At 31.8% G+C, this 16,116-nt stretch overlaps 1 protein-coding gene across 1 annotated transcript in view; it reads left to right on the plus strand.

The window, feature by feature from the left end:
* The window catches only part of LOC116272796 (collagen alpha-1(XI) chain-like), a gene marked incomplete at its 5' end in the record, with an annotated part of 95,191 nt that overhangs the window by 60,247 nt on the left and 18,828 nt on the right, over positions 1–16,116 (plus strand). The window contains 4 exons of the mRNA XM_031661612.1: positions 47–100; positions 11,976–12,029; positions 12,217–12,324; positions 12,807–12,860. Coding sequence (XP_031517472.1) covers positions 47–100; positions 11,976–12,029; positions 12,217–12,324; positions 12,807–12,860 — 270 coding nt within the window. The remainder of the gene's footprint in view (positions 1–46; positions 101–11,975; positions 12,030–12,216; positions 12,325–12,806; positions 12,861–16,116) is intronic.

The following is a 16,116-nucleotide window of genomic DNA, read 5'->3' on the forward strand; positions in this document are numbered from 1 at the left end:
AAAATAATATCCAATTTTGTTAAAGGTATTTTTTCACATTTTATAGGGTCCTCCTGGTCCATCTGGTGAGGCTGGCCCACCAGGTCCTCCTGGAAAAAGAGTAAGTTTCTTTAATTCTTTATTTGAAACATATGTTCATTAGTCACCATGTATAAATTTATACAATATGCAAGCTGCAGGCAGCATGTTATAAGAATAATGAGAAATATCATAAATCCTAAAAACAATTTGTAAATGTGCCAAATAATAACTAAAATATAACATATTCTAACTATTTCACTGTCACAATAAAAATGAGAAAAACAACTTCTACTTAAGGAGTTTTCCACTCCTCTGTGCTTAGATCTCCCCTTTGTACAAATGTAGTAGATTATTATAAAAGACTTTGGTGGTATCCTGAACATTAACTCCTGTTGTAATACATGGGGATGAGCTGTCAAAAGTCCAGTGCTAGCTTAAAACATTGTAAAAACCTGAATGCATCAATGGAATGAGCTCAGGAATCAGTATATAATGTTAAATTGCTTTACAGTGTCAAACTTCTCTGACTCAGAAACAGTATTTTAATGATGTGCTATAGCACAATATAAATAAATAGATATTGCTGAAATTATTGGCCATAGTAGACCCTAGGAGGTTTACTTTCCTGTCCTTTTCTCACTGGTGCATTCTTTTCATAATAAAGCAATCTCTGCAGACTTGCCTCTTGCAGCAGCTGTTTCACTTTAGAGCGTTCTTCTGTACCTCCTTCAGTCTATTTTCAAACCGGCACATAAGTAAAATATGTGATAAACATCAAAATATATTTATCAGGCTGATTCCCCCTTCAGTAATCCAAAGTTACTGGATTACAGCAAGGCAATTAGTGCCACTGCTGTTTTCTAATGGTATCTTTAGTTTAGGGGAATTTTTGATATTGAATATCCTTACAGTAAACATAGAATGTGAATGGGTTTTACTTTTGTCTCTCAGCAATACAAATTTGAATCCATATTTACAAACATTTCTCTTTGCCAAAAATATACTTAATTTATAATAAAACTTGTCTCTGAAAACAATTTGCTCTTCATTGGCCAAGTACTATTTATTTATTTATTTATTTTTTTTTTTTACATTTTCTCTTGTTATTATTGTGTCCGCAACCCCAAAGCATGGTCTCAGTATAAGTAGATTTATCCCCCAAACAACCATGGGGCTCTTATTCTTAGAAAGTAATTAGAAAGTGTTGCATGATTTTTTGATATCCATTGCCTCTTTCTGCTTTAAGTCCAGCTGTTCATAAAACTGTGATGCATAGCTGTCTATTATACTATTTCAGACCTTTTGGAAGAATAATTATATAAAATGTCCTTGAGAATGTATTGAAATACTTCTTGAAACAACAGTAAATCATTTTTTTCTTCTTCCTTCTGGCCTCAGATGGTGGGATGCTATATAATGTGGTTGGTAGAACAATGCAGTTATAATAGCTGGCTTTCAACTGAGCTTCACCAGTTATTACCTGTATTATGTTTGGCAAATTGTGTATTCTCTGTTTCTCAGGGGACCTAACACCCACACTACGGTTGGGTTGAACATAAGATAACTCACGTAACACAATAAAAAAAATATATTCACCTCATAACTGTTGCTGTGTTACCTCTGAGTTATGGCATAGTTATTAAAAACTTCTGAGCGCAAGGATAATCGTCATACAAGTATAAAGCATGATGCTTTTGATACAGAGGAAATTAAACCTTGCTTCAAAATGTAGCAAGTAGAAAAGGAGAGACTGTATCAAAATTGATTTTGAATATTCTATTATATATTGGCAGCTTCTCAGCTCATTTTATTACTCAAGTCAAACTCTTAGCAAGTGCTATCTAGTCTAGTTTCATTTTAAAATATGTCAAAAGATTATTTATTTCTTTTTTTTATAAATTTAACTAATTACCATTTGATATTTGAGATGAATTCTCTTAATGTGGTAACAGAGTTTTAGAATGAATTCCTTTCTTTAGCCATTCAGTGGTGGGTCACATGAATTATTTATTTTGAAAACAGCTGAATATTTTTGAAAAATGTTTTAAGTAAATGATAAAATAACTTATTAAAGAGTATTAATGGAAACATAAAAAAGAGACATGTATGTGTGAACGAGTAAGTCTCATGCCCCCCTTTTAGTATAATAATATGACCCAAAACTTATATATAAATCTATAACTATCACATAAAAATATTATATGTTAAAACTATTAAGCTGTTGTATGAAAGTATTTTGATATAACAATGTTGACATTATTATAAACTTTCAAATATTTTCAGTCATATTTACTAATTTAAAAATCATGATAATATAATACAACAAATTTTTATTCTTTATTATAACATGTTTTTAAAATATATTTGTGTTTATTACTTTGGAATGGGTAATGATCGACAATTATAATTTTAGTGAATAAGTCAGACTTCTAGGAAGACCTCCCCCCAATTCTAGAATTGAGAAAATATCATAGAAAAGTCAGTACATATTCAGAGGTTTAGATTATACATTTGTTCTACAACACTGAAGTAGTTTTAAGTAAGAGAAAGTCCATGTATTTACGTTCTTATTCATTTACATCTAAGTTGGACCTCACAATTTCTAGTTAAATGAGATATAATTTTAAAACATGAATTAATTGCTGATTCTTAATTCCTGTCTCTTATAATGAAGGATGCATTTTCATATATTAGAAATAATCAGTTATAATAAAAATACAGTAGTATATTAATGGAAATGTGCAAACATATTTAGTTACTTGTTGCTTTAAGAATATGAAGCATCCTTTTTTAGTACATTTAGTGTTGCTGTAAAGGAATACTTGAGGCTGGGTAATTTATAAAGAAAAGAGGTTTATCTAGCTCACAGTTCTGCAGGCTCTACAGGAAGCGTGATGCCAACATCTGCTTCTGGTGAGGGCCTCGGGCTGCTCCCACTCATGGAAGGAGAAGCAGAGCAGGTGTGTGCTGAGATCACAAGGTGACAAAGGAAGCAAGAAGGGGCAGCAGAGGTGCCAGGCGCTTTTTAACAACCAACTCTTTCAGCAACTAACAGAGTGAGAAACCACTCACCCCCATCAAGGAAGGGTATTAATCTATTCATAAGAAATCCATTCCCATGACTCAGACACCTCCCATTGGATTCTACCACCAAGATTTGGAATCAAATTTCAACATGAGGATGGGGGGGGGAGAAATATCCAAATTATAGCAATAATCAATAATTATTTTCTCATTCAGCATTAAAGATTACATGATATTCTGAAATTATAAGCAATTGGTAAATTTTTCTTTAGATATAAATATCAAATACAATTACAAAATAGAAAAATTATGTTACTCTCATTCCTGCCAATATTTCTAACTAGACAACCTGGTTAATTCCCCTGATTAAAAGGAATAAAACAATCCTTAAAAAAATAAAATTATGGTTAAGTGGATTGATGAGTAGAAAATAAGACCCTAAGATAATTTATTTGCAAAGTTATGCTTGTTTTTTAATATAGATGTATAGGCAATGGTCCATTGAAGAAAATGCCCAGAAAAGACCCATGAGTATATGTAAACCTTATTTGTAATTGGACATTATACATCAATGGAAAGTGGATAGGCTATTGAAAAAATTCTGCTGAGAGAAGTGATTTTCTATATGCAAAAAGATTAAATATACCTCATCTAGCTCATTTCACAGAATTCAATTCCAGTTGATTTATAATCATAAATGTCAAAGGTATACTTTGAAATATTTTAGCAAAAATTATTTGAGAATAATTTTTGACATCCAGTCATAAATTCTGATCACACAGGTGTAATCAGAAAGGAATAGATTGATGTATCAAGTTGCTATTACAATTTCCTATTTACCCAAAGTACTTAGAAGACAGTGGAACAAAAAGATCTAATTAGGAGAAAATATTTCTAACATACAGGAAACATGCATAGAATAATTTGTTAGGATATCTAAGTATGTCTTACAAATTATAGTAGCAAGAAAAAACAGTAGAAAAAAATATGCCAATGGCATGAAAAAGTATTTGACACAAATACCCCCTGAAAAAAGAAAATATTTGTAGGAATTAGGAAAGTGTGTACTAGAAATTACATTGAGATACTATATCACATCCACCAATTAACAAAAATGTATTTTGACAAACCAAGTATTGGGAAGAATGTTTTCAAAAAACAGTGAAGATTATTATGCACGGCTGTTATGAGTTACTGGGTACTGCTGCTTTAGGCAAATAGTTCTACGTTACCTAATAGAATGTAACATGAACTTTTTCTGTCATCTGGTAATTCCATTTCTAAGCACATATCCTAGATGACATTTTGCTCCAAAAGACTCGAGGAATAATGTTTTGTTATCCTTGTTAATAATAACTGTAGACAAGATAAGTTAATTTAGGTATATTCATAAACTAAAATTTTGTATGGCCATAAAAGTGAATGCACTACAGATGCATGCATAACATAGATGAATGTCAAAATCTATTGTTAAATATTAAGCAGAATAAATATGTGTGTGTTTATACATATGTCTTGTGTGTGTATGTGTATATAATGTTTATGTGGAAAAGATAGATTACATTATTTCATTTATATAATATGCAACATTGTTAAGGACATGTTCAGCATTTAAACATAAGTGGTAAATATGATAAAGAAATGTAAGCCAATGATTAACAAAAATTTAGGATAGTAGTTACTTCTGTGGAATAAAAATGGATTGCAATTGTTACAAGTGGTATGTAGGAAGCTTCTAAGTTAATGATACTGTACTGTATATGTAATGCATTTTTATGTTGAAAGACTAAAATTATATAATATTGAGTCATTCTAGCATGTGCTCTATAGCATTATGAGAAAGTACATTAGTTGAGTTCCCTTTGATTTTTAAATTAACCTCATAAAAATTTTAGCACTCTTCTATCCTCTCTTTTTAAATTACAATTTATAGAAAGAGGATGAGCTATTTTAATGCATTCTCATCACTTTGTAAAAAAATTAGAAGGCTTTGTATTCATAAATTAATAATAACATGAGAACGGTGGTGACGATGCATTGCTTACAAAGCTATTCACATTCATTTTGATATAACAGAAAAATCAACCTTAGGTCAGTCCAATCGAGCAATAATATGCAGGGTTTTCTCTTTTAAAATATGGCAACAATGAATTGAAACTGAAAACCATTTAACACAATATGTTAAATTGTTTTCTATATTAGGTTTGGATAAACTGGCATGCTTAATTGCTTCTGTCTGTTTTACATAATAATCTATTTTCTTCACCAGAGTAAAATATATTTCAATGGTGTAAAAAATTACTCTTATGTCAACAATCTTATTACCAAAACTATGATTTGTTCTGGTTTAACACTAGCAATTAATGCTTGCACCATTAATGTACAGCCTACAACACTAATTAATTTAGTCAATAGCTCTACCTCAACATAAACAAATAGGTGGCTTAGCTTGAAAAAAAAAAAAAAGAAAGAAAAAGAAAAAATGGAAACACAGGTCACGTGCAGTGGCTGACACCTGTAATCCCAGCACTTTGAGAGACTTAGGCAGGAGTATTACTTAAGCCCAGGAGTTTGAGACAACATAGTGAGACCCCCGTCTTCACAAAAACTTTAAAAAATTACCCAGGTGTGGTGGCACATGCCTGTAGTTCCAGCTACTTGGGAGGCTGAGGTGGGAGGATTGGATGAGCCTGGGAGGTCCAGGCTGCAGTGAGTCATGACTGTTCTACTGTACTCCAAACTGAGCAACAGAGGGAGACTCTCTCTCAAAAAAAACAAACAAACAAAACAAAACAAAACAAAAAAAAAAAAAAAAAAAGCAAACCCAGAAATTGAAGCTGAAATTATTTACTAACATCATTTGCAACCTATAAACTGACACTCCTTTTATCTTAATTTCACTAAAAAGTAGACCAGAATGCTGTTGCATCAGAATCAGACAGAACTTGTTGCAAATTCTTGCTACCTAAAAATGTGACTTGGCATAAGTTAATTTATTTGAGTCTCAGTTTTCTCATTTATAAAGTAGGCATAGTAACTAATTTACAATACTGAAGTGAGGAGTAAATGAAATTAAGAAAATGTATATTTAAAGCACAAAGCCTAATGCCTGAATTTATCAGGATCTCAAACAGTGGATGTTATTATTAAGCATTGAATAAGGGTTTCAAATTTTAGTATTATTTATAAACTCAATAAACCTATTATTAAAAAGAATATAAAGATAAAAAGGAGTAAAATATTTTCTTCTAATGTCCTCGTTGTATACATGGAAGGACAGATCATTAGCAATAAATCCACGGTAAACTTAGTTTTGTTTATTGTTGATTTTGCTTTGGTGTTTGAGTTCAGCGGTGACCAATACAGAACTAACTGGGTGATACACATAGAAAAAGGATATGTTCTATATATATACACTTTCAAAGTATATGATATTGTAATTTTAAAGAAATTTATACTTATACTACTAATATAAATTGGTTATCCCTTGGTGCAAATTCATGTGACATATATGTTAAAGTATTTCCTATGATAACAATTACCAAAAATAGAAGCATTTAAATTCATGACAACTGCATATATTTTTTAATAAAATGTTTTTGTCAAACAGTAGATATTTAAGACTGGTTTAAGAAAAAATAAAGTTATTAAACTATGAGTCAACCGAGTAAGAGGTATTTGGTTATGCCCATGATCCCAGCACTTTGAGAGACTGAGGCAAGAGGATCACTTGAGTTCAGGAGTAGGAGACCAGCCTGGGCAACATGGTGAAACCCTATCTCTACAATAAAATACAGAAATTAGCCAGGTATGATGGCATGAGCCTGTAGTCCCAGCTACTCAGAGGCTGAGGTGGGAGGATAGCTTGAGCCCAGGAGTTTGAGGCTGCAGTGAGCCGAGATCACTCCACTGCTCTTCAACCTGAGCAACTGAGTGAGACACTGTGTCAAAAAGAGGAAAACACTACATAAGTGAGATCACTCTGTTTATACACTGTACATATGTGAGGTCACTTTGTCTATACCACGGGTGAACACAAAGCATCTAATAATAGAGGGATATAATGCAGAGTGAATTCTATGAATTGAAACTGATTTGAGAATACTGTCACCACAAACCTTTGGGTTCAGTCAGCAGACAGCAATATCTGATGCAGCAATCAATTTAATACCACTTTTGTGAAAATAGCAAGAACATATTTCTATGCAGTAGGATAATATCTGTTCAACAGGCTCGTGGTTTGGCTGAATACAGAATTGCCGTACAATCTGTGTCCCTTTAGTCCATCTAGAAATGTTAATCTTAAATTAGCTTTGTGTATATTTTGTGGAAATTAACATTTCTCAAATCCTTACTTTCCCACTGTGGAAACAATAACAAAAGTCACATTTTTTTCCATAATATCTTATGTCAGAAGTAGCAATGACAAGAAATGTGTTCAAAAGTATTACCACTTTTTTTCTGTGATTGAATCTTACGCATGAATGATAATAAAACTTCCTAACAGAATATTGATCACAATGTTGCAAGTGGCAGTGATACTGAGAAAGAAAATTCTAATGGTTATTAAACAAATAGGAGAATTACATTATCATTCGTAGTACATGTACTTTCTGTCATTCATTTGTAATACTTGAGAATGAATGTATATTTCCTTAAGGAACTGGAAGATTTGTACAGCTTGTTTCAATAAGCCATGGACTTCTAATACTAAATTTATCATTTTAACTAGTCCCATGTCCTTTTACTGAAAAAAAAAATCTAGAGCTGACTAAAATAATTTAAGCATTATAACCTCAAAATGCACATATTAAATGGAATTCAGCTCATATTGCCAAAGGGAAGTTCACAATAAAAAATTAAAATGGTAACTCTTGTTATTAATTGGTTATAATGACAGATGAGGTTTTAACTTACTATGCACACACAAACTATATATATATGTGTGTGTGTACCTTGTATATGCATGTACCATGTGTGTATGTGTATATATATGCACACGTATATGAAGTATTATAATATATATAGAATTAATTCAAATTTCAAATTCAGACTTTTTTTTTTACAAAATCCTTGAAAAATTCTTATATAAATGTATAGGTAGAAAGTACATTGTAATAATAAAATAAATTGTAAATCCACTTAAAATTTCTGTGTGGTACAAAACTGTGCCTTCCAAGTAAGGTCATTATGAAAAAAAGGTCTGCATTTAATTTGGGAACCACTGCTTCTAGGAGATTCATAATTCCCTTCTAGGAGATTCATAGTTCAAGAGGAGTATTAAAGGTTCTGAAAATTTTGAATCAAATGTATTTATTTTTAAACTATTTTAAATATTAATGTTTTTAATATTTTTGGGAAAATTGTTCTAATTTTTTAATGTGGGAAACAAAAATTCTTGTTCATTTAACATGTTCAAAAATGTTTGTTTATTCAAATAGCTAATTTTATACTAAACTTGGCAGTTTATTTGCTAATATTAAAAAATCAAGATCTCCATATACCAAGTCTCTGCCTTTCTCCAATTCTCTTTTTTCCTCCCTAACTCTCAAGTCACCACATAGTCATGCACCCTAATATTCTGCCTCATAGCAAGACAAATGCATAAATGCTTAGCTGCTAGCCTAAGTGAACTCTTAGCAGGTCCGTAAAGAGTATCGTGTACTTTCCATTCTTACTCCTTTGAGCATGCATGTGAGTGATCAGAAGGTAAAGAAAGTGTTAGAAGAAGCCATCCCTCTCTCATCTACCCATCCTGTAAGATTCAGATCAGAGACCAGGTTTTTAGGAAAATCCTCTATACTGCCAAACTGGATCATTGTACCTATTTCATACACTGATCTCATCTTTGTTTATTTTACAGTGTTCTATTTGTTAATCTTTGTATCTGTGTTTGTAACTAAATTCTGAGAATTCCTTACAGATTTGATTTTACTTGTTATTTATATGCATAGCACATTCTGGAATATAAGCGCTATTTAAATGTTTGTGACATGAGTGGAAAAATTATTAAATTACAGAATCATACTGTAAAACTTGAATAGTGGAAAGAAGATTATATTAGATGCTTTATGTGAAGAATCGTTCTCATGAGTAGAAAAATCTGTTATAACAATAACCACTGGTGGAGATTAACTAGACCCTATTTTAGTGTGTTATGTTTTTATGAGGTATTTTTCAATAAGAACACTCATTACTTCATGAAAGTACAGCAAGAGCTCACCAGATTAAGTTTCTGCCCCTTCGTTTATGCAAACATATGAGGAATAAATTATTGGGACAAGAATTTGCCCATAGGCATTGTCTTTGTTTTGTACTACTATAACGGAATAATACAGACTCTGTAATGTATAATAAGCACAGATTTATTGGCTGAAGGATGGGACGTCCAAGATTGAGTGGCCACGTTTTGCAAGGGCCTTGTTGTAGTGTGATGCCATGGCATGGTGGAAGGACAAAGAGCAGACAAGAAAGAGCAAGACATCAAAATCACAGCCTCAGCCTTTTTTTTTTTTTTTTGAAATGGAGTTTTGCTTTTGTTTCCCCGGCTGGAGCGCAATGGTGCGATCTCGGCTCACTGCAACTTCTACCTCCTGGGTTCAAGCGATTCTTCTGCCTCAGCCTCCCGAGTAGCTGGGATTACAGGCACCTACCACCATGCCCAGCTAATTTTTTTGTATTTTTAGTAGAGACGGGGTTTCACTATGTTGGTCCACCTAGTCTCAAGCTCCTGACCTCAGGCGATCCGCCCGCCTTGATCTCCCAAAGTGCTGGGATTACAGGCATGAGCTGCTGTGCCTGGCTGCCTCAGCCTTTTTATATTTATTACTAATCAGTTCATGAGCCCTCATGACCTAAACACCTCCTATTAGGTCCCACTTCTCAACACTGTGTTGAGGATTAAGTTTTTAGCCTATGCTTTTTGGGGAACACATGAGTTTTTCTCTAAAGGATACTTACTACTTTCTCAGGAAAGTATATCTGCTTTCATCCTCATTTTTCTTAATTTTGTTGTCATCTGGAAAAAATATAAGGAATAAATAAAATTGAGAAAAATGAGAAAAAGAACAGAACAAAGTCATTTAATAAAAAAAAAATTACTATGAGAGATATTTGTTCACAGAGGGAAGAAATTATGTAGGGAAGAGAAGCCCTTTATTTTAATCACGATTTAGTTGCTGTGTTTTCGTTTAGTTATGATGAAATTCTCTAGGCTCTTCTAATTCTGATTTTCTTTCTCCTTTCACATAAAGGTGATATTTTCCTTCTAATTTTAGACAATAGATGGCTTGCTTTTTAAAAAGCCATGCATTGATAAGTCTTTTCTACTATAAGCTTCATGTTTGTAAATGCAATCTTTTGAGGTTAAGCCCACATATCATTATGCTACTAGTCTAAGAAAAAACTATCATTGAATAAGGAAAAGCTATTATTTCATTGGATAGCATCATGTCTATTTCCAAAATAATAGTCATTATTATTGTTGTATCTACTTTGCATGTTATTATTTTAAATATCACACCAAAATAATTTCTGACTCAACATTTTAACAATAGAACAAATTTGAAATTCATGGTTCAATACAGAATTCCTTTTGCATAAATACGAAATTTGAAAGATGTTCTTTGAAGTTTTAATGTATATATTATTATTAGCATGTTGATTCCACCTCAAGATATTACCCATAGAATTTATACATTTCTTATCTTTGGGTTGAGGTGCATTGAATGTCTAATAATAGATAAAGTTATAGGAATGATATTGAGAAAATAATTACTAATGATGTCATCATTGACTCTTTCTGAGATAAAATGAGTTCATGGAATTCCATGGAGTTCATGGAATCGATGAAGTGCTTGATATTCATTTTATTCGTCTTTACTTTTTGTATATATTCATGGGGTACAAGTGTAATTTTGCTATACTGTTATTGCATTGTGATGAAGCCTGAGCCTTCAGTGCATCCAACACTGAAGCAATGCATGTTGTACCCTTCAAGCAACCTGTCATCATCCACCGCTATTGATATACAGTTTAAAATACGATATAAAAGGCTGGGATATAGTCACCATTAGAATATTAATATGGCATCCTCCTGTCTCGCCTTATTCTCACCAATTAACACCACCATGACTACTCTCTGCAACCACCACCCCAATCTCAGTTAATGATTTTGAGCACAATTTATTATGAAAATTAAAGTAAATTAATGGAAAAATAACAGAGTCTTAGGGGAAAAAATGAAAAGCAGTTTATTGGAGATCGTTAAGTTTCTTTTTCAGTCGTTCTGTACTCATACTTTTGGATGACATCTGAAGTGTAATTTTTTTTCAATTTTACTTCCAATATTAGGATTTACAAAGTGATATTCACTTTCATTTTACCTATTTATGTGAATTGCATAGTTCTCAAAAATGAAAATACTGTGTCTGTTGACCATCATAATTTAAAATATTGTGTTTCTTTAGTTGTTATGTGATCCTGTAAGAATGCATGAACATATACATATTCTAAGATTAAGAAAGGGGCCATTCTTAAAACACGTATGAGAATACAAATAGAATACAAATAGATACATTAAATTAATTTCTAATACTAAACATAAATGATATATCAGTATTTAACACATTCAGGGTGTTGATTTTAATTTATCAGCAGTTCTTTAAAAAATTTATTTTTACTGCTTTCTTATATTGATGTGAAGTGATTATCTGTAGTATACTTAATCTGTGCTGTTTTTCAGTATTTTAAGACGAAGTTTGTACATAAAATGGGTTTTGATTTTCATTATTATGTTTTAAACCAAATAGTGATAGAAAACTGTAATTTATTCATCTGTTACAAATTAAACTTTAGTGTTTGTAAACAAGTGCTCATTAACTTTGCTTTTATATGTGATACATACTTTACATTAAACCTTATATCTATAGGGTCCTCCTGGAGCTGCAGGTGCAGAGGGAAGACAAGGTGAAAAAGGCGCAAAGGTAAAAAAATAATAATAATATATACATATATATAATATATACATATATATAATATATATTATATATAATAGGCATTATATTTGAAAATTTGATGCATAAACTGATCAACTTTTTTTCAGTACATTTAGTAAAATGATAAAAGTCTTTTCTCATCATTAATGTGCTCCCATATTTTATTCCCTAACAGGGAGAAGCAGGTGCCGAAGGTCCTCCTGGAAAAACCGGCCCAGTCGGTCCTCAGGGACCTGCAGGAAAGCCTGGTCCAGAAGGTCTTCGGGGCATCCCTGGCCCTGTGGTGAGCATCTGTGTTAAAAATATGCTTTTTTGAAAATAACATTTTTATTTTAAAATAATTGTGAATGAAGGTGCTTATCTTAGCATTAGTCCATAAGTTATCATGTGGATAATTTTGCGGGAATTCTATACATATAATGTAAAAAAGTCAGATACTATATATTTAAGTATATCACTTATTTAATAAGTTCATGGTGAAACACTAACTTATAAAGAGAAAATAGAAAACTAAATTTTAAAATTTCAATGATTTGAAATGTTTATATATACACCTATATATATATTTGTGTGTATGTGAATATAGACATATATGCATAGTAAAGGAACAAAATTATTTATAATATTTGTAGATGTCTTCCATATGGCAGAAATTATGGGTGATATTTGCTTTGTTTTCTTCTCATATTTCTAAAATTTTAAAGAAAGAAATAAATATGTATTCTTTTATTAATTTTAAAAATCAATCATTTTTATTTTCTCTAGGGAGAACAAGGTCTCCCTGGAGCTGCAGGCCAAGATGGACCACCTGGTCCTATGGTGAGTAAGGTCTTTTCAGTCATTCAAATAGTGAGAATTTCTAAAACAAAACTGTCTATTAGCTAGAATTTTTGACACTTTAGCTTATAAATAGGTTTGTATTTTTTCTAATATTCCAAGAAGTATATTATTTTGTCTCAGAGGAAAGTAATCCTAACTGATAGGTAGATGGAAAATACACCACTTGATCAGAAGATTTGTTTCTTTCTTATGCACGTTGGATGAAAAAAAAATATTTCCACTCTGAATGAAATGCCACTAATGATCCAGCCAGTGCTTTTCCTAGTCTGGATAGTTCCCTAAAACACTTGCAGTTACACTTATTTTCCTGGCATTTAACTTTAAAAAGTATGCTGGCACCAGTATACAGTGATTCTTTGACAAAATAAGTTGTTCTCTTCGTGAGTCATACAGGCTGAAATATAAAACAATAAATCTCAGTGAATAAAAGATATGGCTACTGTAACAGTGAAGCTTGGTCACTATCATTAAGTCTGTGTGCAGACAACATGCTTGAGAAATGCAATAAAGAATTTTGTTGACTAGGATATTATTCATAGATGGAGTTTATTATAGGATCCAAAGCTATTCTTGATACAAATGTGGGCAGAAAGTGAGAATAAAAGACTTGCCCTTTAAAATAATTCCTTACTAGGTGACTTATTTGCTTTACATATAGATTTCTTATGGTAGAGATTTTTGAGTGTCATTATCCAGTAATAGTTAAGTGTGAAGTGATTAATCAAAATGGCAAATGATACATATAGCACTCTGTAAGTGTGATGAGTATTAATTTAGTCAAGTCCTTCTATATATTTTAAAATGTATTCAAATGCCTCTTATCATAAATATATTAATTATCTCAGAGATAGAAACATACGCACAAAGCCATCACAACTGGGATTCAAAATTCATTCAGGAAGAATTTTGGTTATTCCTTTCAACAAAGATGCCACAGCAATTTCCTCTAGCATACCTACCAAATATTTCATAAGTTTAAAGGGATTATTTAAACTTTCACTGAAGAATTTAAAGATCATTTATTTAGTAATTAGATAAAAGTTATCAAATTTTGGTAGATTTCAAGCAGGAGATGATCAGTGCTGCCCATTACCTCCAGCTTAGGAAAAGGGCACTGATTGAAGCAGGATCAGCTCCACATCTGTATCATTACTTAGGAATATTCTCCTTAGATATGATAAACTCATAACTGCCCAGAGTCAGAGCCTGGAAGGAAAAAAATGCCTTGCCTTAATGTCACTCTAAAATTTGCCAGGGATTTTTTTTCTTGTTATTTCAGATTTTCCAGTAAATATTTTGACCTTTCTGCAGATGAAATAAAAAGCACCATGCTGGAGATTTCCTTCAGCTAATATTAAAAATAAAACCTTCTGACATACCACCTGATTCGGCATACAAACTTTTGCATTTTTGACTCTTAAATAAATGTGAGTTTACAGTGCAAGAGGACAGAATAATTTCCAAATCCTTTAGGTAAAGCGGAATGATAAGCATCAGAAGTGGGCTGCATGGGCACATTCCATTCTGACTGCTTGTTTTATGGAGAGTACTTACGATGTGAATATAATGTGTAGTTTTTTCTCGTAGCTTTAGTTAGTCTTGATGTGTGATATCTAATCTCAATGAAAATGCTACTTACTCTTCATGAGGTGAGGATGGGCAGAGAAATCATCTTCAAAATGCCGTTTATGGCAATTCAATGAGCCTTTCAACTCAACTAAGATCTATTTTAGTAGGTAATTTTAAAATCAGAATGAGAAGTAGCTTATTATGGTTACTAGTTAAGGTTATCGACTCTAGAGCCAAACTCTCGGGTTCAGAAACAAGCACTACCACTTACTTGGTGGATGACTTTAGGAACATTATTATTTTTTTTTTTTTTAGCTTTAAGTTCTTCTCATATATATATATATAATTATATATATTATTCATTTATATATATAAATATATAATATATGTAAACATATATTTAAATATATATTATATATTTATATATTCTTCATCTATATATTCCCATTTATAAAATGGGAATATTGCTAGCCTCTATCCGATGATATTTCTAAAGTTTAAATGAGTTAAATTGGGATATGGATATCTTCTACCCCATGGGGTTCTTAGGTTAATTAAATGAATTGCTTGTAAATCACTTTTATATCACCAATTAGCACGAGTAGCACCAAATCAAGAATCACTAAATGAATGAAATAATGATATAATGATTAATGAAATAATGAAATAATGATAAATATTTTGAAAAACAATCAATTTTATATTCTTAGTGGAAAGTAACTAAATTCGACCTCATTCATGATGTGTATCATCAATAAACCTTATGCAAAAGTTGTTGACTATTAAAGCAAATGGAAGAGATCAAATACAATTATAGTTATACAAAAATACCTTGTATTTTTGTACAAAAGTTAGAGTGTTAACATATTAAGTACTATGATAGACTCAAGCAGAGGATACTAGATATACACAGAGTCGGACCACTTAAATGTCATTTCCTCTAGGGACCCTTCCCTGTTTAGAAACATGATGTGATTATTAAAGAAGGAACAGAGAGGTTTAAGTGTGGATAACACAGTGGCTGTGAGACTAACAGAGATTTGGAAATTCATAGAGGTTTCTATTAATCTCTGAATTAATCTGTGTGAAAGCTATAATAATAATACTTTCTCCATGATGATTTTTTTCCTCATTATAACATATATTCACATCCATATCCAAATCTACACAGGCTTCAATTTGCTTATCTCTGGATTTCCACAAGTACCTATTGGGTCTCTTTTCCCCTTCTAGAAGCTGCCTGTAACTACCTACTGTATTGTTTCTACTGGTGAGATAAAGCTACCAAGACATTCCCCTTTTCCCCAACTTTTAAATACAACTTAGCTGTTCAGTAAGTACAACTTACCTACTTTCATCTCTCCAGATTGGCAGCTGCCTATTTAGACAATTGAAATAGCTAACAGAGCATCCATTACCCACATAGATAAGTTTAACAATTTTATAGGAAGTTTCTGGATATGAAATTCTTTGGAATAGAGTACAACAAACTAATTTTTTAGACTCTTAAAATGATTTCTGCTTGGTGTCTGCCCACACTATGCTATCAGCTCTCCTAGAGTCAGATATGATATAGTATTTATTTTTTACTTTAAAAAGTACATATTTCACATGGTAAAAAACTTGTTTATGAACATGAATTCAACAGATTTACATTTGTATATGT

The sequence above is a fragment of the Papio anubis genome, unplaced genomic scaffold (assembly GCF_008728515.1).
Source record: "Papio anubis isolate 15944 unplaced genomic scaffold, Panubis1.0 scaffold202, whole genome shotgun sequence".
NCBI classification, from domain to species: domain Eukaryota; kingdom Metazoa; phylum Chordata; class Mammalia; order Primates; family Cercopithecidae; genus Papio; species Papio anubis.